At 57.4% G+C, this 24,919-nt stretch overlaps 1 protein-coding gene across 4 annotated transcripts in view; it reads right to left on the bottom strand.

The window, feature by feature from the left end:
- Positions 1-24,919, bottom strand: part of MROH1 (maestro heat like repeat family member 1) — a 104,493-nt gene that overhangs the window by 7,918 nt on the left and 71,656 nt on the right. For all 4 annotated transcript variants that reach the window (XM_039525441.1, XM_039525440.1, XM_039525439.1 and 1 more), the window contains 7 exons: positions 13,308-13,445; positions 11,512-11,626; positions 8,002-8,148; positions 5,421-5,609; positions 3,235-3,390; positions 2,859-2,993; positions 1,528-1,630 (listed from right to left, as the gene is read on the bottom strand). In XM_039525441.1, the coding sequence (XP_039381375.1) occupies positions 1,528-1,630; positions 2,859-2,993; positions 3,235-3,390; positions 5,421-5,609; positions 8,002-8,148; positions 11,512-11,626; positions 13,308-13,445 (983 nt within the window). The remainder of the gene's footprint in view (positions 1-1,527; positions 1,631-2,858; positions 2,994-3,234; positions 3,391-5,420; positions 5,610-8,001; positions 8,149-11,511; positions 11,627-13,307; positions 13,446-24,919) is intronic.

Consider the following 24,919-nt stretch of genomic DNA (forward strand, 5'->3'; position numbering starts at 1 on the left):
CCTTTGGCCACCGCACTGCGCTGGGGGCTGATGTGCAGCTCATTATCCATCAGGATCCCCACAGCCTTCAGAGTCGTTGCTTCCCAGGATGGAGTCCCCAGCCTGTAAGCACGTCCGACAGCCTTTGTCCATTTACACGTAGCCACACACTGACCCAAAGCGCTCTGGGTATCTCTGGATCAGTGACCCCTCCCCCTGATCTACCACTCCCCCACTTTCTGTATCCTCTGCAACTTCAGTGACAATTTTATGTTTTCTTCCAGGTCACGGATTAAAAACAAATTAAAATAAAATAAAATCATGTTCACTAGCCTAAGGCCAAGAACCCACCCCTGTGGGACTCCACGGTAAATACGCCTCATTCCCAGACCTATCGGCCAGTTTTTAATCCATGTAACGTGCCATGATGCTTTTACATTGATCTAGTTTCTTCAGACTGTGGTGTGGTACCAAGTCAACACCGAACAGAAGCGCAAGAACTTTACACCCCATGACCACAGTGTGACGAAGTGGGGCTGTTCTTAATGTTCCCTCTGAATACTGTGGGGGTGCCTCAGTTTCCCCTAAGCATTTCTTCTTAAGTCTCCAGTGTGCATAACTGGCCGACACTCTGTATCCTGGCAACAAATGGTTGGGGCCCTTCCCCCCTGCAAGGGGATGGCTAAAGGTGAACAAAGATCAGGTGACCTCCTGGCCCAGGAAAGAGAGACAGCCCAGAGGAGGAGGGGCTGGAGGGGGTTTCAGTCTGGAGCTGGCTGGGGACGAGGAGTGAGGGCAGACGTGGGGGTCTGGCTCACTGCCCCCCAGAGGGACCTGGCTGAGGGGGTCCAGTTCTCTGTACCGACAAGCTCTGTTTTAGACCCTGTTCCTGTCATCGAATAAACCTTCTGTTTTCCCGGCTGGCTGAGAGTCACGTCTGACTGCGCAGTGAGGGGGCAGGACCCTCTGGCTTCCCCAGGACCCCGCCCCAGGGAGGACTCGCTATGGGAAGCGCACGGAGGGGCAGAGGATGCTGAATGCTCCAAGGAGAGACCCAGGAGGTGAAGCCGTGGGAGCTTCTTGCCCTGCAGACAGGCTGCTCCAAGGGAGAGGAGGCTCCCCAGAGTCCTGCCTGGCTTGGTGGGGAGCAGTTCCAGAGCAGCGCCCGGGGACTCAGCCGGGTCCGTCCGGGGGCGGAGCAAGCGAGACACCCACATCTGCCCTCCACTCCAGGTCCCCAACCAGCCCCAAACTGACTCCCCCTCCAGCCCCTCCTCTCTGGGCTGTGTCTCTCTGTCTCCCCCACCTTTAGCATCCCCTTGCAGGGGGGAGGGGCCCCGGCCGTTAGTTGCCAGGAGACAGAGTGTCGGCCATTTATGTGCACTGGCCTTTTGCTCTGCAACAATCTCACCCCCTTATCCCACCACCTAGAGCCCTAAGAAATGCATTGGGGAAACTGAGGCACCCACCCAGTATTCGAAGGAAGCATTAAGAACAGCCCCACTTTGTCCCGGGGCCGATGTGGGAACAGTGCCAAGGCAACCATACCTATAAACATGGGCGCTGCTGCTCGAATGTCAACCCAGTTGCTCTTGAAGTAGAAGAGGTTGGTTGAAATCAAACGATTCAGCATCTCTGGGTAGTTCTGCATCTAAAGAGAAAACCAAGGTAATGAGAATGAGCTGGGCTCCCCGAGGCACCCTGCTTCCTGCAGAAAGAGGCAGATGTGCTGGCTGAGGCATTCCAGCCCCCACAGGACCACCACCAGCCCATCCCCAGCACACACCTCCGCTGGGGCAAGCCCCACCCCCAGTGGGCTCTGTCAGTTTCGTACGAATGTGCCCAGGCTCCTGTGGCAAGGGACCGCGTTAAGGCACAACAGGAACGGGAAGGAAGAATCCAGGAGGTCATCTAGGCTGGCCGGGTGAGTAGAGAATTGGCCCTGTAGCCGTCGGCTGCAGGAGAGCTCCCCTTGGGGAGCAGAGTGTGCTTATGGGCATGGCAGCGACTGGCCTGGGGCGCTCCAGGCGCTACCCGGCTACTCTGGGCACCCTCCCAGGCAGCTCTGCTCCAGGGCACGTGCCTCCTGCAGCTTCACAGCCGGGAGCCCTGGTGGGACGTGGACAAGGGGCAGCCTGCCGTGCTGCACAAGAGGGACTGGTCTGCTCAGCGAGGTTCAGGGAGCGTAAGAGTCCCTTCTGGCCTCAAGGCATCTCCTCCGCCCTCTGGGAGATCCCTGGCCATACGTTTCACCCCATGGGCGGCCTGAGGACTCAGTGAAAGTAAAGCACTTCAGTGCTCAGGACACCACACTGGCATGTGCCATGGCAGAGAGGAGAAATCAAGAGGCTGGGAAAATGCCCAATGTCCCAGCGGCAGGGAACTGAAGAGGTGACGTGCCCAGATGGTCCTGCAGGCGGATCCACGCCCCACGCTGCAGAGGAAGGCAAAAAACCCTACGGTCCCTGCCAGTCTGATCTGGGAGAAACCCCTTCCCAGCCCCCATGTCTGGCCACCAGCCCCGCAGCAAGACCCACCAGCCAGGCAAGAGGGCTCTCAGCACCAGGGTCCCACCTCCCGCTGGGGCTTCAGAGGAAGGGAAAGGTTCTTTGCCGACCCCTGCAGGTGACTGGCTGAAACCCTGGGGCGCGAGACCGTTCCGGCCAGATGGACAGGTCGAGGGCAGCACAGACCGTCGTCCCCGCCCCAGCCTGCGAAGGGAGTAGGTGACAGGAGGTCCAGGGGGTCAGAGTCCAAGGCCAGACGGACAGGTCGAGGGCAGTACAGACCGTCGTCCCCGCCCCGGCCTGCGAAGGGAGTAGGTGACAGGAGGCTCTCGGCTGCTCACTCCAGCCCTGGGAAGCCAGAGTCTCACTCACCAGGTGCTTACAGACGTCGTTCATGAACTCCCCGTAGTGCAAGCTTCGGTCTTCATGCAAGTGGTTCAGGAACATGTCACAGAGCCCTTCACAGCCCATGTTGGGGCCACACATGCGCAGAGCAAATTTGCAGGCCTGCAGGACAGGGCGGATGAGAAGGAGGAGAGAGCAACACGGTGTCAGTCACTGGAAATGCACCAGCCGCTAGTCTCCTTCCACCCTGGCAGGGCAGGACGTCCCACGCCCAGGGACCAAAAGCCCCGGTTCCAGACTGCCAGCCCTAGGGGGACACGGTCCCAGCCGAGCCCGCAGGCCAGCATGGCAGCGGTGCAGTCAGACACCGCCTGCTGCCCCAGGCTAGCAGCAAGACACTTACTTTGATGACCTCTGGCTTTGGATCCTGGAGGTGAAGCAGCAGCGTCACCAGCCCATTCAGGATCTGCTCAAAAAAGACGTCTTCACAGTTCCCAGCGCTGAACTTGGTCAGGTTCCCGAACAGAACGATGGAGGACGTGCGCAGTTGGTGGTTTTCCTGCAGGCAAAGGGCACACGAGGAGTGTCGCTGTGATGGATCACAGCAGGTGCCATCTCAGCGACCTGTACAGCCCCACTCCAGCCACTGACTCCTGGGGAAGCCCCGGCATGGGTGAGCACAGGAATTGTTCCTTCCCACCCAGCCCCCAACCCGCTGGCTGTCACCAGTTCTGAGCAAGTAGACGCAGCAGGTTCTGCAGACGCTGGAGCTTTCAGACTATCCACTGGCTTCTCATGGATTGTGGTGAAGAGCAGGGACGAGGTTTCAACCTCCCCTGCCTCAGTTTCCTCCTCTGTACAATGGGGATAACAAGCCTTTCTGGGGCACAGATCAGCTGGCTGTCTGGACCGTGCTGGGAGTCCCCTGGATGGGGGTTACTCTAGCACAGAGGAGGTCCCCACGGTCACCTGGCCCTGCCATAGGCTCTCAGCTGCTACGTCTCCTACAGTACGTCACTTGCTCCAGCTCTGCTCTTTCCTTCCTGCCCACGGGCCCAGAGTGCTCCTCTCTCGCAGCCCATTAGCCCCGGGTCCCTGGCAGTGGCTGTTACCTCTCACCCACCCAGCTCCCTGGTGTCTCTTTAGACAGGGGTGCTGCACACTAGGGATTTGCAGTAACGCCCACCAGGCACCAGGCTTCTCACGCACGAAGGACCTTACTCCCTGCCTGCAGGCAGGGGCGGGAACAGTAGGGAGGTTGCTAAGACTCCAGCACTAGTGGGTCTGAGAGGGACTTCAACACAGGCAGGCAGGAGCCCACTGCACGGCACTGACGGAGGGGCAGCTGAGCCCGGGAGGAGCCCACTGCACGGCACTGACGGAGGGGCAGCTGAGCCCGGGAGGAGCCCACTGCACGGCACTGACGGAGGGGCAGCTGAGCCGCACTGACGGAGGGGCAGCTGAGCCCGGGAGGAGCCCACTGCACGGCACTGACGGATGGGCAGCTGAGCCCGGGAGGAGCCCACTGCACGGCACTGACGGATGGGCAGCTGAGCCCGGGAGGAGCCCACTGCACGGCACTGACGGATGGGCAGCTGAGCCCGGGAGGAGCCCACTGCACGGCACTGACGGATGGGCAGCTGAGCCCGGGAGGAGCCCACTGCACGGCACTGACGGATGGGCAGCTGAGCCCGGGAGCAGGGCTGGCAGACAGGGCAGGGCAAAGCTGGACACGAGGGTGAGCAGGAGGGGTATGATCCGATTGCAGCGGCACAGGCTGGAGTTCAGCAGCGTGTGCTGGGAGGCCAGAGCAGGGAGACGATCATCCAGGCAGGGCAGAACGGGGGTCTGAGCACCAGGGCCGGATCTCGGCGGGGTGGCAGGAGCAGGGGATCGAGCTTGGCCTGAAGCGAGGGAGGAGTTGCAGGCCTGAGTGCCGGGGAGGCGGGTGGCGTCAGTGACAGCAGCAGGCAAAGGGAGAAGGCGGGCGCTGGTTTTGGGCCCCAGGCAGTTCCGGGGGGTGTCAGACAGGCCGGCGGCAGAGTCCCCCAGGGCCGGGTGCAGAGCAGAAAGGAGAATGCAGAAAGCAGCCGGGGCAGCCCTCAGTCCTTTTGCTAACTCGCTCCAGCTACCTTGGAGTACTGACCCGCTCCTCCAGACTGTCTATCCTGGAGCACTACGCACATCCTCCGGGGACGCCAAGCTAGACCGACCCCCGTCCCACTGCTGGCCTGCTGCAAGCCACTGCCCCACTATGCCGAACCCAGCAACTCCCGGGCACTGGTACCGGCACGGCCAGCCTCCCCTCCCTCAGAGGATCCCTGCCAAGCAGCCCAGCTCTCTCCTGGTAGGACAGCCTGCCAGGAGTACGCTGGCTTGGGGTCCAGAGCTCTGTGCTCCTCCACACCCCCTCAGCCCTAACCTCCGGGCATCGTGCTTGAGCCAGCGGCTCTGGTCCCTGACATGCTGGAGAAGACACTGACCCCTCCACTTCAGGCAGGCGCCTCTCCTCAATTACAGCCCCCAAGCCCTTTGCACCCTGGCTCACGCTCCCTCCCAACCCCCCCGACAGCCCAGGTTCTGCCTTACGTTGTCAAAGAAGGGGCGGATGCGGATAGCAATATGGAGAAGCATGGAGCGGATGTCCCTCTCCTCCACGTGGTCCAGGAGTTTGGACAGGCTAGACATGGCTTCCAGAGCAACCAGGTTGTCGGGATCATCCTTGTCGTCCATGCCATTGACCATGGAAGCCAGGAGCTGGGCCCCGTGTTTCCTCACCTGCAGAAGGAAGTAGCACGTTAGAAGCACTCCCTGCTGTGGGACACGTACCAGGATACGTGGGTGGGATCTAAGCGGCACCCTCAGGGAGGTCATGTCGTCACTGCCACACGGAAGGATTTCTCCTAGCTGGAGCCTGTAGCATCATCTCTAAGCAAACGTCACTAGCGCTTTCTATTACAAACAACTAAAAACAGGGGCTTGTAACTTTGCCAGGCTAAGAACTGAGGTTTGTTCCTTTGCAAGCCCGACAGCTTCAGTTAAAATAGTTCTGAAAAAGGGCTGAATGAGGTTGGGGGGAGAATACATTTTCTCCTGCCCTGCCCCCCAATGCTTTGGTACAGGGATGTGAAATTTGGCAGAGGTCACCCTGGCATCACGGATGTGCCTTTTGCCATCTCCATGAAAATTGGCCCAAACTTGGCCCAGGGATAAGAAAAATCAGTTTGCACGTGCTCAGTAGAGATTTGTTCAGCTGCTAAATTCTCCGAAGATTCTCTTTGCACTGAGCATGCTCCAGCCCAGAGCTGTAGGGCTTCCCTTGAAACTGCTCCTCTCACCTACTAGGGCTGTTGTGGGTCCAGATACAGGAACCAAGAACAGGGAGACTTGTGCTGTCAGCGCCCCCTGCTGGTGATCAGCAATGGGATCTGAACACAGGGATGGAGGGGGAGGGATGGGGCAGACAGCGGGCAGGAGTACATGTGAGCACTGCTCACTCCAGAGCCTGGGACTGAACCCAGGAACCTGGAGTCTCACCATTTCTCTGCCGTCTGCAGATAGTTGTGAAAGCCTCTGGCAAAGCACATCACCCCCTGTAGTTACTGATCCACAGAGGATAACAGCATACTACTGCTACCAGTTACTCCATCAGTGCAAGAAGTGGACATCTGTGTTGTGGAACAATGACAGAACTAAAGCCTGTATGATAATACATAGGCACAAGGAAGCGGAATTACGTTTGCACCAGCGGACGCCATCCTGACCACTCCGACCTTCTGAGCGCTTGACTTTTGGAACCTACACGCCTGCGGCGTCATTGACGTGCTATTACAAGTGTGGGGCAAAGCCTTCGGAACACTGTGGCCATCTGGCCACGAGCACCCTGGAGGACTGGCTGCCCCTCTGCAGCTGCAAACGGATCCAGGGCCTTTCACTTCTAGTTCACCACCTCTGTGCAAGCCAGGTCAGCCATGCCTTGGATTAAGCTGGGACCTGTAGCTTCCACAGGACACCCAACCTTATAACGCCAGTCGCTGCAATGTGCTCCATTCTACTGGCATTAGATGCAGCCCCCGGCTCCTGCCTGGTGCCAACACAGCCAGTGGGCGCGCTGCTCTCGGGCACGCAGAGCAGGTGGACGCACTTGCAGCCAGTCTCTCGGCTGGGGAAGTTCATTCAGTCCCTGCCGGAGAAGGCGGAGGAGCTGGATGCTATTACAGGAGGGACTGACTACGGCTACGCCAGCAGAATGGTATTTTTAGTAGCTACTTCTAGTCTAGTGTCAAGTCACAGTAGCTTATTGTCTGTCTGAAGGGCGACCTGTCCATGACCTCTCCCGGGGGTTTGGCACAGGCGCTTGCCAAGTCTCTGTGCTGCCGAGGTACAGAAACCCCAGGAGTTCGTGGCCACGGGACAGCCAGCAGGGCTGGGCTCCTCAGCCTACAACGGGCTGGGATGCAAATTCTAGGGCGGCCTCTCAGACAGGAAATGGGGTTTTCCCACTGCAGGTGTATCTGGGACCTCCTCCCTCTCCCATGCTGCAGTGGCTGGGAACAGCACGGAGGGGTCTGTTCTCCCCCGACTCAGACCAGTCCAACCGCAGGCCTGGAGGGGGCAGAGCCCGTGCTAAGTGGGGCTGTCCGGATTCCCGGCAATGGAGGTATCCGTTAGCGCAGGAACCACCCGTCACCAAGCGAGAGCCCAGCCTGAGGGTGTGGTGTGCTGGCCTTTCCTGTGCACGGCCTCTCTCGGCTGGCGTCTGAGCCCAGGGAACTCGGGACTTCCCAGGAGGCTGCAGCCTGTGCGCCAGAATCTGGGCTCGTGTTTTAAGTTAAGAAACCTTCAAATCAATGAGTGTCTGCCTGAGTCTCTGCGAAGAGCCAGAGACGGGGGAGGGGGGGTCATCTTAACCGCCCCATTCGTCTCCCTAGGGTGTCAGCAATCCGGCTTCAGAGCCGACGGTGCTGACCCAAATGCATCCCCGAGGGATGGTGCTAGTTGCGTGCATGGGTGGAGCTTGGGAGAGCAAGGGGACTTCCCCAGTTTGGCCGTACTCCTGCCCCTCCCTCCCGGGGCAGCAGAAGTCCCCAAGCAGGCCAGTTCTCTCAAGGCCCTGGGCTCCTTTCCCGGCTGCACCCAGCTGTGCTCGGGATGCCCCGGGCGCTCTCACCTTGTCCGGCGACCCGGAGGAGATGTTACCCAGCCCCCGGAGGGCCAGCATGCGCACCAACGTACAGGGGTCCTTCTGCCTGCCCGTCATGTTATCCATCATGGACTCCAGCAGGATCAGGTCACTCACCACGCTGCTGTTCAGAAGCTGGAACGGACAGAGAGCCTTGGTGTGACGCAACGCCAGGCTCCGCAGCGACCTTCCCCGGCCAGGCCGCGTCGGGGCAAGATCGCACCCACTGCTTAGACACTCCTGTCCCTACGCAGCGTAAGACGGACTCCGGAGCGGCCAGAGAGCCTCGCTCTGTAACCGGGAACCCCAGAGACGCTCCCCAGCCATATATCACCCTGCACAGCTGCTTTCCTCTCCAGGAGCTCTAATCCACCCCCTGGCGGGCGGGCGGAGGGCACCCCAGACCAGTGGCCCTGCTATAGCACCTTAGCCCAGTGGAAAGGAGCTGCCCTCGGGCAGCAGCATTGCCTCCAGCTGGTGGATCTGGGGCCAGCCAGCCTAGGGGCGACAGGAAAGGTTCCCCAGCAGAGCTGCATGGTATCACACCCCTTTACTCACAGCAGGCAGTGACCCAGCCTCAGTTCTACCCTCCCCTCTGCCCAAAGCAGCCTGTCTGAGAGAAGGCAGAGGTTACACGGACCCGCCCACAGGAGGGCAGTGAAGGGCTCTGAGCTCCTTAGACGAAAGGTGCTGAGAAGGGCAGAGTACCACCGTCCCCCTGGGCAGCCCTAGCTCCTTCCTAGAGAGGGAAGGGTTAATTCTCAGGAAGGGTCCTGGGAGGAGACCCTGCGCACGGGTGCCTGAAAATGCCCCTCGCTCCCTTATGCATCCCCGGGGCTGGAAACCAAAGCGAGACAAATTCAGAGCGGGAATAAGGGACAAGTTGAAGTGAGGGTAATTAGCCACTGAACTTACCAAAGGATCTGGGGGCTCCTTGGCCATTGGGAGTCTTTAAAAAGCGGTGTTAGCTCAGCAAGTTCTTGTGGGCTTGAGCCAGCAAATACTGGGTGAAAGGCCCAGGGGCGCGCGTGCGCAGAGTGTCGGACTAGAGGACAAGGATCCCTTCTGGTTTAAAGCCAATGACTGTCTGGAAGCAGGTATTAGCAGCTACTGTCCCAACTCTTCACCGCCAACAGACCAAGAGGGGTGGAGAGCGGAGCTGAACTGAGAGCAGACCTGAGCTCCTTACTGGCCAGCACACAGCTGTCAGCACTCGCGGGACGTCCCAGGAGATCACAGGGCTGTTCTCCCAGTGGGCTCCAGGCCCATGCCCTCAACTTGAGAGTGATGCTGCATACACAAGAGGAACGCACTCCAGGGAGCAGCTAGACAGCCCGCAGCGGAGACCCTGGAGACCTCGGGGAGTGTGCGCCAAGAGGCAGCGCCACTCTGCCCATCAGCTCATAAGCTACAGGCCAGCGGTGGTGTCCGCCCCGTGACATGGAGCTCAGAGGACAGTTTGAGTCGCATTCCGGGGCCAGAAGGGACCATCACAATCAGCAGCCCGGCCTCCTGTGCAACAGGCCATGGAACTGCCCTAAGATCTCCCTAGAGCCGAGCTTTGCAAGGACCTGACAATGGCCGGTGACAGAATCCACCAGCACCCTGGGGAACCTGGGCCAATGGTTAATTACCCTCGCGGTTAAAAGGCTCAGACTGGAAACCAGGCTTAATTTGTCTGGCTTCAACTTCCAGCCACCGGACTGCGTCAGGCCTCTTGGCTAGACTGAAAAGCCCACTATCGACAGTGTGTTCCCCACCGCGGTGGTTCCAGACTGTGATCCCGTCACCCCTTAACCTGCGCCTTGCTCAGCTGAACAGATCGAGCTCCTGGAGTCTCACTGTACGGCCGGTTTTCTAACCCTTGACTCATTCTGGCGGCTCTTCTGACCCCTCCCCACAACTGAAGGAGGATGTTGAAAAACTGGACATCAGAACCGGACCCGTACCCCGGCAGTGCTCACTCCAGTGCCCAATACACCGGTAACAGCACAGGGAGGCAGAGCAGAGACGTTCACACACCTTTGAACCCAAGTCCCCAGGGGTTTGTATGGTGATCTATGGACCTAACCCAATCAACCGCTGGCCAAGGAGACCCCAGGCAGCAGCCACTGACTGCATCTCTGGCTTGAGCCGCAGCCACCGGTGACGGCAGACGACTCTGCCCAGGGGCAGGGGCTGCTCTGGGCCAGCCTTGCAGAGGCCTCAGGGAAAGCGTCTGTCACTACACCCTGCACCACGATCACACACACAGGAGCGGCCTGGGGGGCCCTGAGGGTGCTGCGGCTTGGGCCAGCAAGGCCACCGACTTCAGAATCTACCCCCACTCCCTGAAACCACACGGGGCAATTAAGCCACTGCAGATTTGGGACCCAGCCCCAGGTGGATTCCCCTCCCGCACTCATCCCCCAGCTGGATACAGGCCAGGCAAGCGAACTAGCTCCCTTGGGCTTTAGCAGCCATTTTGCTGGGTTGGATCTGTGGAGCGTTCAGTAGATCCAGGCAGAGCACTGGTCCTCATGGGCCTTGCTCACAGCACCCTGGTACTTGTGACCGACTCCAACAGACCGAGCACCCCAAACCAACCGTGTGGCTTTGAGAGGAGGCGAGGCCGTGGCCACCAGGCACACCTTGGCCCTTCCACTGCCCCTTCGGCCTCGGGGAGGTGTTACACAAACCCCTCCCCAGCACTGCTGGGGGCAGGGGGGAGGGGGGGCACCAGGCCTTCGCACTTCAAGAGGGACAGGGAAGGAGAGCGCCGGCGGCAGATGCCCAGGCAGTCTGGCAGCCCTGCACCACCACGCCGGCTACGTGCCATGCCCCAGCCGACACGCCTCTCCATTGCCGCTTGGTCATCTCAGCCCCTGGCAAGGAAGGGACGGCAGCTCTCACCTCATCAGCTTTCTGAGAGGGAGAGACGCAGGCGGCTGCTTCCTTCCCCACAAGCTCCAGGGTGAGGCAAAGCTGCTATTTTAAACCCTGCAAAGCCCGAGAGCCAACCGCACTCGAAAGCTGAAGCAGATTGTGGGAGAGCAGCCAAGAGCAGGGCCTTCAGCCCCCGCAGCCAAACAGAAAATGAAAACAGGGCCCTAAGCCCAGGCTGCTCGAGCCGCCGAGCGTTTCCAGGGTGGTGTCTAAGCAGGGCTAGAGCTCCGCTGTCGGCAGGCAGCGCTGCCCTCTGAACAGAGCCCAGCAGCAGCCCAGCGTTTGGGAGAAGAGCGCATGACCGTCTGCTGGCCTCGCAGCAGGACCGGGCCTGAGTCACCTCATTCTGGACGGGGGTATGTAAGGAAGGGTACGGTTATGGCTTGCTGGCTCGGGGCCCCGACGTGGTACGAGCCGGACTCCCACGAGCACGTCCCACGAGGGACAGCAAAGCTGAAGGGGATTGATCAGCCGCACCAACCTGCTGGACTCAGCGCTGCCTCTGGGCTCTGCTGAGAGCCCCCCCACCCGCCGATGCCCCGGAGCCGAGCGGGACGGCCCGGCCCCGCTCACCTCAGCGAAGAAGGCAGTGGTGGTGATCCTCTGGCTGTCATACACACTGTTGAGCATCGGGAAGAGATTCTTCACAATCAAAGGGAGCTTTGGGCCCGCATGTTTAGCCATCGCACTGCAAGAGAACACATCCCGTTACACGGCAGGGGGCATCTGCCTTCCTAACTCAGGAGCACAAGGTTCGGCTCCACTGCCGAAGTAACCCCTTGGCTCTCCCGAGGCCAGTGCTAAGGGTGCAGTAGCCAGTCTGAGCCCATTGGGACAGCTGGTTCTAGTCAGTCTAAGCAGGCACCCAGGAGAGCCAGGCCTGGACAATGGGAGCAGCCCCGGGCAGCGGCCCAGCCGAAATGCCTCCAAGCCCAGGCACATCCCACCTTCAGTGGCGCAGAACCCTGACATGGCAGCTCTGATGGGGAGATGCCGCCACGCGTCTCCTGGCCTCCTCCCGAGCTCAGGCTGAAGTGCCAGCAGCCACCGGACAGTTTCACTAGCTTCTTCCTAACCCAGGTCAAGCTTCGGTCGGAAGTTTCCCTTGGTTGCCCAAATAAAGCAGAGTAACAGCCCTCAAGCCCCATGACCACGTGTCTGAGCCCCAGGTGCGCAGCTCCAGCCGCGAGGAGCTGTGTGGACACCCCAAGCAATGTCGGCTCTGGGCTGCCTGGCCCTTTACACACAGGACGGGCAGCTGGAACATACGTCTTGGCAAGAAGAGTTCTCCAGCAGAGCCCCTCCCCCCACGCCCAGGAACTCCAGTCCAAACACCCTCCCAACAAGGGCCAATCCCCCACAGTGCAGGGACTCCTCCCACCCTCAGGCTGGGCACCCAGGGCCTACAGCCAGGAGACCTCCCAGCCCTCAATCCAAAACACAGGAGACATCTAAGCTCTGACCCGTGTCCTCTGTCAGTGCAGAGATCCCTCGTGCTGGCCCTTGTCCGGGTGCCCTGAACCTGCCTCCGCCATCACCCTCCAATCCAGACGAAACCAGCTGCCGAGAGTCCTGCTCCACTGGCTCCCCTCCCCCACCGCATTCGGGCAAGCGTCTGTCCTGGCCTTTCAGGCACGAGTAGCTTTGATCTTCGCATTCCCCAGCTCGCCTCTTTGGGCGCTGCAGCCATTAGCCATGCGAACCCCAGTGCTCTCAGCCTGCAGCTGGCCTGGGGCTGCCGGCTGCCCACAAGGGTAGCCGGCTGTCAGTGGCAGCAGAGAAGCTGCGGGTAGCTTCACAAGCCAGGAGCTCGGTGCTACCAAGCCCTGACGCACCGTTCCACCACTGCCCCCAATTGGAGCTCAGCAGCCACGATCGCCCTTTGTCCCAACCGCCCCCTGCACATCCGGCCAACAGGCTCTGCGCTGCCCACTCTGAACTAGGCATCGCTCCTGTGCCCGGAGCACCACACGGGCCAGGGCCTGGCCATTCGCCCACGGCTGGACACTGGAAGGGGGGGCAGAAATACGTTGACGGGCTGCTAATGCTGCACAGCGCACTAATGGCAAAGGCTCCGTTCTTTCAGTTCAGCTTTCGATACATCACCATGCAGGGCGAGGCCTGTCCACCCCGGTCAGCCGCTCCTCGCACATGGCTCCGCCTGGGCCAGGGGAAGGATTTCGCTCCAGATCTAAAGGACTAACGTAGGTCCCAAAGCACTGAGATGTGCTGTGCCACAGCACCCTTCCCAGCCCCCGCTTGGTCCTGCTTAGCACCCCATTTCCCAGGGGGCTGCCCCACTCCAGCAGATCTCACCCAGCCCGTGCACTCTGCTGCTGATCCCTGGCTGCCTGAAGAACTCCTCTCACCTGGCAAGCAGCGCAATGCCATCATGGTGCCTCTCCGGGCTTTTCATCAGCTCCCAGCCTCCCGCACTCTCCACGGACTTCACTGCCTCATCACTGCCCCCTTGGGTCAGCATGGCTCTCAGGGCTTCCACCGCACAGCTGGACAGAGAGAGAGAGAGAGAGAGAGAGAGATTCTTTTATGAGGCCTGCATGCGACTTGTTTGTATTGCAGTGAACAGGAGCACTGGCCATTGCACCCCGCCGTACATTAGAGAATCCTGCACAGTGGCGCATGGGGTTATTCAGAGGCACGAGGGTACCTGAGGACTGAATGAGTTATGTGAGGGCTTTAGCTGGAGTGAGAAAAACCCATAACTCACGGCTACTTCCATTTCCACCAGGACATTTGCCGTTAAAGTGATCCAAGACAACAGACTGAAAAGTGAAGAAGTCCAGAGCTACTATAAGAAGGTTTTTTTTTTTTGCATTAATATTTTATTGGTAGGGATTATTTTGCTGCAAGCAGAGAGCAACATATGGGAAACATACGTTATCCTGTCAGAACAAAACAAATATTAGTAATGGCTAAATCTTAGGCTTCCATACAAGAAAGAGGAATGTGTTTACCACACATGTAAAGAAAACAAAATCCCTTACAAAGAACAGCTCAGAGTCAGGGACTTTTAACCCAAGACTGTTGTGCTCATGCTATTAACTTTGCCAGTAGCACTAAGACTAAGCTGCGGTGAAGGAGGCTCTGCAGTTTCGGAGGGACTGGATGCCGCCCTTTCTAGGTGCAGAAATACCTGCGTGCGCGCAGAACTCACGCGTGTGGAAAGTTCTCTTCTGCTGCTGTAACTGCACTCCCCATGTTCTGCAGCAAAACGTTGTGTAACCGCAAAAAACCCCCCAAAAGATCCTGGCTCTCCTTAGTGACAGTGTATAATCTTTTCTCCAGCGTTGTCCAGAATCCAGACTAATGGTGGAAAATATAGACTGGACCATTGTACACATGGAAATTAAATGGATACACATGACTGCTCAAGAAAGAAATATTTCTTCAGCAGTTTTGCCTTGTATTTATTTGTGCCCTTTTATCTAGCGATCTCCCTCCCTCCCTCCTCGAGCAAACGCACAGAGGCTGCGTTAACACCACGAGCTGTACAACTGGAAACACCTTGGCACGCAGAACGCACTAAACCAATGGCAGCTGCTGGGTTAGCCACTTTGAGACATCCCCTTTTACTCTTGATCACCCACCTGGGCAGCTGCCGCGCGTGCTCCCCGGAAGGGTGCGGAAGGAAGCATTAAGGAGACTAGCTAAAGAACAATGGGTGCAGCTGCTCGCGGCGCTAAGTTGCCCTTCCCCACCCCAAGCGCGTTTCCACTCCATGGGGACAGGACAGACCATGCTGCTTGTTGCCTGCAGCTTCCCACTTCTTGGAGGAGCCCCAGTGGACTAGCTGTGTCCTCCCACAGACACAGGGAGGTGTGGATGAGCCGCAGCGGGTTCTGAGTAATCCATACAGAACGGAGCAGCTAGGAACAAGAACCAAGCCAATCCCGGACATCTGCCATGGGCAGGAGTTTCCCAAACAGGCCATCACGCATGTTTTAACTGGCTGTTGGCACAAGCCTGCCTCATCTGGCAATCCTGGCCTCCATTTTGGACTCCACGTATAATCTGGCCCATCACATGCTGCTGTTCTCTACTTTTTCCATCACCAATGTTTTTCCTACAGAACTAGTTTGCATCAACTTTAGGGACTGAATTCTGGGGGCAAAAACGCTCTTTAGAGCCTTACAACGGCCATCAATAACCTCATTCATTCACAGACTCCAACACCAAGGGGACCACTGTGAGCACCAGTCGGACCTCCTGTCTAGCATGGGCCAGAGACGTCCCCAAATCATTCCGCCAGCAGCTTTCAGGAAGACAGCCAGCCTGGATTTACAAACGGTCAGTGCTGGCAAGTCCACCACCCCCCGTGTTAAATTAACCATTGGAATCGTTACCCTCATTCCCAGTCTGAACTGGTCTAGCTTCTGCTTCCAGCCGCTGGATCCTGGTAGACCTCTCTGCTAGATCGATCGAAGAGCCCACTGTCACTAGTGGTTCCTCATGTCAGTATTTCACAGTGCTCAAGTCCACCCTGGCCCTTCTCTTGGGCAGGGTGCATGGCCAGAGCTCCATCACTCTAAGGCAAGACCTCTAATCCTTTCATCATTTTGGTGGCTCTTCTCTGAACCCCCTCCAGTTTTTTAGCATCTTCCAATTGTGAGAGTCTCCTAGTTTAATCGTTTCCCTGCCATTGCAAGAGCCTCCAGCAGCGGGGCACCCCAGGACCTCCTATTCACCACCTGGGGCATGGAACAGTCAAGCTTCCTGGGGGCCGCAATAGCTGGGTCTGATTTCTGTGGCTGGGTTTAGTGCATGGATGGTGGCCTGAGCTCACCAGGTGTCAGACACAATGATCTAATGGTCCCTTCTGACCTTAAACTCAGACTAAATCCATCTCCTGTATTTGGGGTCATGGACCTATCAGGCATTCGTCTCTATGTAGGGTGAAGGGACCCTTTGTTTGGCATGTGCAGGTGCTGGCAGGAGACCACCACTCACTTCGGACAACAGTACTGCACAGGACACCACCACGCTTCCAGCAGCGAATGATCACACCAAGCTTGGGACATGAGACCCCTTGAATTCTAGGGCGCCCCAAGCTGTTCCCGTCTTAGTCGCTGTACTACATGACTGCATCCAGATACCGCTACTGCTCAGATCTATCACCAGCTCCAGCCTCCTTGCGGCTGCAGCCTCCAGAAAATTGGTTTCAGAAAATGAATGTCCCAGTACATGCAAGTAATTCCCATGTCGTCTTTCACCATGGCTGAAAATGGTTTTAGCTCGAAGTGGGAGAATGTGAAAACAGGTGATGTAGCATCCAAGGTTACTTGTGATACCAGCTTCACAAGAACAGCTCTCCAGGTCAGCATCTACAGGCAGAGCATTCACTAGCTACCCACAACTTGGATGTCAAAGCCCTTTGACTGGGGCAATTTATCCTGTCATCCAGCTCCGAGGGGCAGCTGTTGAATAAGGAGAAAAGAAGCAGCATCAGGTGGTTTGAACAAAAAGTCACCGTATTTACTTCTTCTGTATATTCCACTCAGTACTGAACCCCAAGTGTTTCACGTCAGTGTTCTTCAGAGTTGGTCTGCAATACCCAGTCATAGGCCAAATGCTGAATTGCCTTTGGAAGAGGCAGTGTCTGTCCAGTGTGTGTTAATACAGCCACTAGCGCATCCTGAATAGTGCTGCAATACCAAGAGTGCCCCTTTCTCACCATCCTGACGTTGGGGGACCTGGAACCTTTCTGCTGAGCAGGAACTCGGATCTACAGAACCCTCTGAACCTTTTCAGTTGCATTCAACATAAAAAAACCTCCCCCAGGCTGGTGCTTAAGTAGCAATTTTCTTGGTGCACAAGGAAGTTAGCACAAAAAAACAAACAAACAAGAGCCCAGCCAACCGAGTAATGGAAGATACTGTCTCACCGGCCAAAGCCATGCGTTGCTTTTTGGCCATGGCATACAAGGTTCCAGCAGCGGGTTACACAAGCTATTTTGCACATAGATGTAATGCTGCGTTGTAGGGACTGCGCTGACCTCTTTGTTTACAAACACAAAGTGTTTCCCATACCATGCTAGGGAACATTAGTCCAGATCCACTTCTCCGTAAGCTGCCAGCCCAGCCCAGCCCACAGGGGCTGTGTATCCAGTTAACAAGGGAGCTGCTTTCCACACTCAGTTTTTGGCTATCAAAGGCCCCACAGGGAGGAAGCTGGTCCGTCTGACTTTGGGACTGGTGAGATTTGACCAGTGCCTCAGAGGCACTGCATGAACTGGGAGAGGGTTTTTGCTCCCCATGGTGGCCGGGGTGGGGGGACAGACTGCTGGTTAATCAGGAAGACGGCGCGTCTAGGCATGGCACTCTTCCTGGCTGCGGGGCCACCCCGCAGCGTATCCCTGGAGGGCCAGTAAGGGTCCCTGGCTGCATCACAAGAGGTATGGGGAGGGCTGGGGTTCGAGGTGACTAGCTGGGAAGCCAAGCAGCTGCACTGGGGCTAGACTCGCGGTACCACTAACAGCATTCAGCTATGAGAGATCCTGGTATGTTCAATGTAGGGTTTTTCTGCATCAGTCTACAAATAACTCAGTCCCCGACACTGGCTACCTCAAGGGAACGGGTTCCATGGTGGAGCCAGGCAAGGACCTGCTGGAGGCTGCCCGGTGAACTAGGCGAAGGAGACCCTGCTCTGTAGCGGTCCTGGAAACTGTAGACTCGGTGACCAGGCCATAAGCCATGGCGCCACGACCCCTCGGATGAACAAGCACAAATGCAGCCCCAGCCCACATGGACAAGCCGTTGCTGTTGAGGTGCTCGCTGGCCCGACAGAAAGCAGATGGCAGGTAACTGCACAGAAGGGTCTCAGCTGAAGAATCCCCCCATCCTTGTAACAGGGATCGTTAAACAAGACACAAAGGCAGTGAGGCACAGCAATAGCTTCGAAAGGCAGCTGGTTAAAATCCGTCATTCACTACGTTTGCTTTTTCCACAGTGTCCTAGAGCCACTTCCTGCCTTCCCACCAGAAGCCCATCTCTTCCAGGGCTTTTCCTGCCAAGCTATCGTATTCACCTTGACCAGCTCTTCGGCACTTAAATATCAGCAGGATTTAGAACTCAAAACGTGTACAGGAAATTATGGATATTGCAACCAGCTCCTAGGAGCAGCCTGGAATTTTACATCTCTGCATTTTTTCTGTACCTGGGACAAAAGCGATTTCCTGCACATCAATCAGCAATGACTTCAGACGTAGAGCCAAAGTTCACCTGTTTGCACCCAGTGCAGTAAGAGCGGAACCCAATCCCGGGGTCTGGGAGGTTGTGCTGTCATCGTCAACGGGCCAGGCAAGTCTGGATGTGGTTGGTAAGAGACCTTCCCTCACCCCCCAAACGTAGCCTTTGATCAACCTATACTTCACAGAGCTTCCCACCCTGCAGCAACGCTGCTGCTCTGGAGTCACACCCGCAAAATTCAGCAGAGCCGGAGAGACAGGAGAGCACTTGGCCCTGCCCGTCGGGTTTCTTTCTGGTGGCAGCCAAGCCTCTGGAGCCCCAGATAAAGCCACCTTCTCGCTTGGGCAGAATGGAAGCGCTCAGCACAGTCTGCAGGGAGCTTTAGTCACATGCCTGCTACTGACCTAATGAATCCTGTGTCGGAATCCTTTCCAATCCCGCCGTTCGCCTGCAGTCTCCACTGTGCCCCATACCCCTCTGCTTGGGCTCATTGGGAACGTTTGGCTCAGCGCTCGTACGTTCTGTTAGACCCTGGAATCGCCCCCAAGGGAAGCTATGTATGCCTCACAGTCCACTGCTAAGCTACCTGAACCAGAGAACCCCAGAGCGCCCCGCCTCTGCAACCTGTAATGCAATAGTGACCCATCTGCTCTCTTCCATCTCCAGCTCTGAAGAGTTCTAGCATACTGCAGGGACTTCCGATCCCTTTTGCAGCCAGCATGTTGCAGGGAAGAATAATCAGTTCCCACTGCAAGAAGACCCAGTTCTGTTGAACCTGCCACATAATCTCCAAGAGCAATCCTGGAGCGGTCTGGCGTTTGCTCTGCCTGACAAGAGATCAGAGGGGCCAGTGCCCGTACTGCTAAAAGGAGACGCTCGGAAAGAAGCGTTTTAATGCTTGATCCAATCTGTGGCCAGTGGCACTCACAGACAGGACAGCAGCAGTCCCGCTCTATTTGGATTCTTGCCCCAACTGCTCAGAGTGTCAGTTTTTTGGAGGAAGATCTGTAGTTTCTGGCTCCTGCATCTCCCTCCCTGGGAGGCAACCAATTCCTCCAAGTTCCTTTAAGTGTTCCTCATGTTCTGGTGGTCTGGGGTCTGGCTGAGACCTCTCACTGTGCATCTTTTCCAGAAGTCATTAAGGAGGAGGAAGAGCCAGTTGAGAGAACAGAGAGTTCTGGGTGCACACGGCCAGAGCCACAGAGAGTGCAAGTGACTTAAGGAATGGTGAGAATTTCTGTCAGGGTTCACGAGTAGGGTGGCTATGGAGGCTCCCGCAAGCAGATCTGGAGAACAGAGCCTTCCCCGAGCTGGGCTGGAGAGTGGAGGACGCAGCCAGGAGGAGGAAACAGCAGCCGTGTGGAGCAAGCGCAACTTTAGCTTGAGCCACTGGAGCAGATTTTTTTTTTTAAATTTTGTTTTAACATGTGGTCTAAATAAACCCCTAATCAGAGAGCAGCTCTGCTAGCCAGCGTAACAACCTGTTTCCATTCATTACAACTTGGGGCTGGAAAAGCTACCAGAGGAATTAGTGGCAGCTTTCCAAGCTGAACACAGGGCCTATCAGGCTTTGTCAGATAGAGTTTGCATCACTTTAAAGTCTGTCATAGGCAGCCACTAATTCAGACTCTGCCCCCTCCCCCAGCAGACGGAGCACAGCTTTTCCTTGCAGCGTCTCAGCACAAAACTGATGAATGGTGCTGGAATCACCTAGAGTGGCTACAAGTCCCCGTTCTGGGTCCATGCAGCCTCCCCCGTGCACAGACCACAGAGTCACGGTAAAGTCTGCAACCCACCCCCACCCCAGGCCAAAGGGACTCAGGCTTCCCCTTGACTGATGGAAGTGGGGCAGGAAGCTCCAAACATTAAGTGCAGCACATGCCTCCCATGCACGTAGCGTCTATGCAAAGGAGGGCTTTTCCCAGTCAGATTCTGCAGGTTTTGCTGTATCCGTCCTGGGCCTGTGACCACCTCCAGTGACTGCAATGGATCATGGATCAAGGCAACCCCCCCCTTAAAGCGGAGGTGTGGAATTTGGCAAGAAGGGGCACGTTTACAGCCTGGTTCTCCTGGCTCACTGGCGTGTTCCCCATGCGGGTGCCCCATAGCAGTGATCTCCCCAGGAGAGTTCAGGGTGCAGCAGCAGGACACTGCATTGCTTTGCTGCCACGGGGTGCATCCATCAAAGCCTCGAGGTTGTTTTAACGGACTGAATTCAGACAGTCTGTGGGCACGGCTGACGAATGGGCAGGGGACTGGAATTCACCCAAGGAGCGCTGGCAAGACCTAATCCTGCAGCCTCCAGCACGCTAGTCAAACCAGCGCCATCTATTGGTACCAATACAGAACTGCTTATTGCCTTTCCCATGCAGCACTTCCTTCATTGCTTCAGATGCAAAGAGCAGGAGTTGTGTTTCCTTCACGCCTGTAGGTGAGGGGGCGCTGGGCACGGCAACCCTGGTTCAGTGCCGTCTAACGTGGGCATTGTCCAGTGTCTGCCTGGGGAACAGCCAGTCACATCGGCCCCAAGTTTTACCCCCCAGTGCCGAAGAGGAGAGTTTGCAAACCCCCTCTCCCCTGAGCAGGGGAATTCTGTAAGCAGGTTGTGCTCATGCAGGGCTTTCACACAGCAGCAAGGGAGAGGAAAGCTCTCAATACGGAAGGGAGGTTTAAGAACCCAGACCCGGAGTAGGGCCTTGGGAGCAGGGGCAGAATCCGAAGTTACCTGAACTCCTTTTGAACACTGCCGGCCCTTCGTGCTGACTGTGCCCCCAGAAAAGACGGTTACTCACCGCTGTAACTGTTGTTCTTCGAGATGTGTTGCTCATATCCATTCCATGTAGGTGTGTGCGTGCCGTGTGCCCTAGCAACACTCGGTGGGTCGGCTGGGTCGCCCCCTGGAGTGGCGCCACCATGGCGCCAGATATATACCCCTGCCGACCCGTCCGCTCCTCAGTTCCTTCTTGCCGGCTACTCCGGCAGTGGGGAAGGAGGGCGGGTTTGGAATGGATAGGAGCAACACATCTCGAAGAACAACAGTTACTACAGGTGAGTAACCGCCTTTTCTTCTTCGAGTGATTGCTCATATCCATTCCAATTAGGTGATTCCCAAGCCTTACCTAGGCGGTGGGGTCGAAGTGAGACGTGGCAGAATGCAAGACTGCTGAGCCAAAGGCTGCATCATCTCTGGACTGTTGGACCAGAGCATAATGTGAGGCAAAGGTGTGGACCGAAGACCAGGTAGCAGAGGAATGACCTGCTCAGTCGATCCGCCAGAGCATTCCGAACCCCCGGGAGAAAGGACGCTACCAGGTCTATCGAGTGGGCTATGCAAAAGTCCCAGAGTCTGATGGTCTCCTGACGGGGGGGGGGGGAGGGGGGGAGAGAGATCGAGTCCCTCCCTGTTTGTTTATATAGTTCATGGCCGTTGTGTTGTCCGTAAACACTGAGACACCGCGGCCTTGTAAATGTCGCAGGAACGCCTGGCACGCTAGGCGGACTGCTCTCAGTTCTTGGACATTTATGTGCAGCGTCAGCTCCTGAGGTGACCAGAGGCCTTGCGTAGGAGGGCTTCCGAGATGCGCGCCCCAGCCGAGAGAAGACGCATCCGTGGTCAGGGACACTGAGGGCTGAGGCGGATGGAACGGTAGCCCTGCACACACCAGGGAGGGAGTCAGCCACCAGTCTAAAGAGCCTACAGTGCTCGGGGGAATGGTGACTATTGTGTCTATTGAGTCCCTGCTCGGGCGGTATACCGAGTTGAGCCAAGTTTGTAACAGACAGAGGCGGAGCCTAGCGTGCTTGGTTACGAACGTGCACGCAGCCATGTGACCCAAGAGACCGAGACAAGTGCGAACCGAGATCGGGAAATTCTGCAGACCGCGGATGATTGTTGCCATTGCTTGAAACCGCGGCTGTGGTAAGCAGGCCCGGAGTCTAGGGTCGCTCCTATGAAGTCTAACCTCTGTGTGGGAACCGGAGAGGACTTCTCTATATTGATCACCAGGCCTAGACGAGTGAATAGGTCCCTGACGATGCCCACATGCTGGGTGACTTGTCTCTTGGAGATCCCCCGGAGGAGCCAATCGTCCAGATACGAAAACACGTGTATCCAACGTCGGCGGAGATATGCGGCGACCACGGCCATGCACTTTGTGAATACCCTTGGGGCTGTGGAAAGGCCGAAGGGCAGGACTGTGAACTGGAAGTGCTGACGGTCGGCTACGAAGCGGAGGTACCTCCTGTGCGGAGGAAAAATGGCGATATGAAAATATGCGTCCTTCATATCGAGGGCGGCATTCCAATCTCCAGGATCCAAGGACGGGATAATGGTCCCCAGGGATACCATATGGAACTTCAACTTTACCATAAACTGGTTGAGTCCTCGCAGGTCTAGGACGGGTCTGAGACCATCCTTCGACTTGGGGATTAGGAAATAACGGGAGTAAAACCCCTTGCTCTTTTCGTTCTTTGGCACCTCCTCTATAGCCCCCATGGTGAGGAGCGACCGCACCTCTTGCAAGAGGAATTGCTCGTGAGAGGGGTCCCTGAAGAGGGACGGGGTGGGAGGGTGTGGTTGAAACAAATTGGAGGTGGTATCCATATTCCACCGTGCGTAGGACCCAGAGATCCAAAGTCAACTGGGACCACGCCGGGAGGAAGTAGGAGAGACGGTTGGAGAAGGGAGGAGAAGGATCCTGGTCTGTAACTGGTACGCCATCCTTGGGTGCACCTTCAAAAGTTAGATTTCAGTCCCGCTGGTGGTTTCGTGGGACCTTGATTTTGGCCCCTTTGGGGTCCTGATTGTCGTCTATGCCCACCTCAGCCGTGCTGTCTGTCAAAGTCCTGTCTGTGTGTAGGCACAAAGTACGGGCGGGGAGACTGGGGGCGGAAGGTCCTGCGTTGGGTCACTGGCGTGTGCATGACTAGTGAACGCATTATGACCCTATTGTCCTTCAGGCTTTGCAGCCTAGGATCAGTCTTCTCCGAGAAGAGGCCTTTACCATCGAACAGCAAGTCCTGGATGGTGTACTGCAGCTCCGGTGGGAGGTTGGAAACCTGAAGCCATGAGATACGCCTCATGGCAACACCTGAGGCCAGAGTCCTGGCTGCTAAGTCGGCTGCATCGAGTGAGGCTTGGAGGGAAGTTCTGGCCACCTTTTTCCCTTCCTCCAAGAAGGCTGCGAACTCCTGGCGGGAATCCTGAGGGAGTAGTTCCATGAATCTCCCCACCTCCGCCCATGTGTTGTAACTATAGCGGCTGAAAAGAGCTTGTTGATTTGCCACCTGGAGCTGTAAGGCACCTGCCGAGTACACCTTACGGCCGAGCAGGTCCATTCGCCTAGCCTCCTTCGATTTTGGGGCTGCCGCCTGCTGGCCATGGCGTTCCCTCTCATTAACTGACTGAGCAACCAGTGAGCAGGATGGACATACAAATATTCGTACCCCTTAGAGGGCACCATATATTTATGCTCAACTCCCCTGGCCATAGGTGGGATGGAGGCTGGCGATTGCCATATAGTGTTGGCATTGGCCTGGATGGTGTGAATAAATGGTAGGGCCACTCTGGTGGGAGCATCCGCCGACAGAATGCTCACTACCGGGTCCTCTACCTCTGGGACCTCCTCCACCTGGAGGTTCATGTTGAGTGCTACCCTCCGGAGGAGGTCCTGGTGGGCCCTCAGGTCGATTGGAGGAGGGCCCGAGGAGGATGTCCCTGCCACCACCTTGTCTGGAGAAGAGGAAGAGGAGACACCTGGGACGAGAGGGTCCTGCATGGCCTCTTGCTTCTGAGCAACCTCCTGCTCCAGTGGGACCAGGGAGTCCGGTGGGTGGACTAGAGCTTCCTCCACACCAGTCGGAGGGGGACGGCTGATTGTCGCCTCTGGCACCTGGTGCTCTGATGGTGCCGAGCGGGATGGGACTACTGGTGCCCCTTGGCCTGGGGGTACGCCCAGGGTGTCCAGAAGGACCAGTGGTGTGGGCCTAGGTCCTGGGCCTGGGCCTCTTGGAAGACCCTTGTGGGCACATCGCGGTCCTGCGCATAATAGCTGTCCGCACGGGACGACACTGAAGCGTGCCTGGATGGCCATGGAGGAGCGGAGAGGCCCTGAGCAGAGTCCCTGTCTCTAGCAGGCCTAGCCCTACTCGGCACCGGATACCGGTACCGGGAGCGAGATCGGGACCTGCGACTGGAGCGGTGCGGGAGGTCGACCGGGATCTCGAGGCTCGACGTCGGGAGCGGCTACGGGAATCTCGATGCCTGTAGTGGTGCCGGGAGCCGGAGCGGTGCCAAGAATAGCGGGCCGGCAAACGGGATGCCGACCGAGGCCGCGAGTGCGACCGGTACCGAAGAGGAGAACGGTGCCAGGACTGCGAGCGGCGACAGGAGCAGGAGCTCCGTCAGGACCTGGAACGTCTGCGGGACCGTGATCTTGAACGGTGTCGGTCCGCTGTGCTGACAGAGGGTGGCCGTATAAAGGCCGGCTTGCCTATAGACTATCACCCGCACTAGCGGTACCGGGGGTGGAGACAGCGTTGACTGTCATCGCAATGAGATCCCTCGCCGTTGAGAACGTCTCCGGCGTGGACGGGATATTAAGCTCTACCACGGGTCTAGCCGGGGAGCTGACAGGCATGGGACTCGACAGCCCTTGTGGGACCGGAATCAACGGTGCCGACGTCGTCGGTGCCGCGGCGGGTGCCGGGCGGTCCGACTTGGACGAGCTCTCTGGCTGCGGTGCCGGTGGCACGGAAGCAGCAGGAGTCTTAGTCTT

Source organism: Mauremys reevesii, linkage group 2 (assembly GCF_016161935.1).
Source record: "Mauremys reevesii isolate NIE-2019 linkage group 2, ASM1616193v1, whole genome shotgun sequence".
In the NCBI taxonomy this organism is placed as follows: domain Eukaryota; kingdom Metazoa; phylum Chordata; order Testudines; family Geoemydidae; genus Mauremys; species Mauremys reevesii.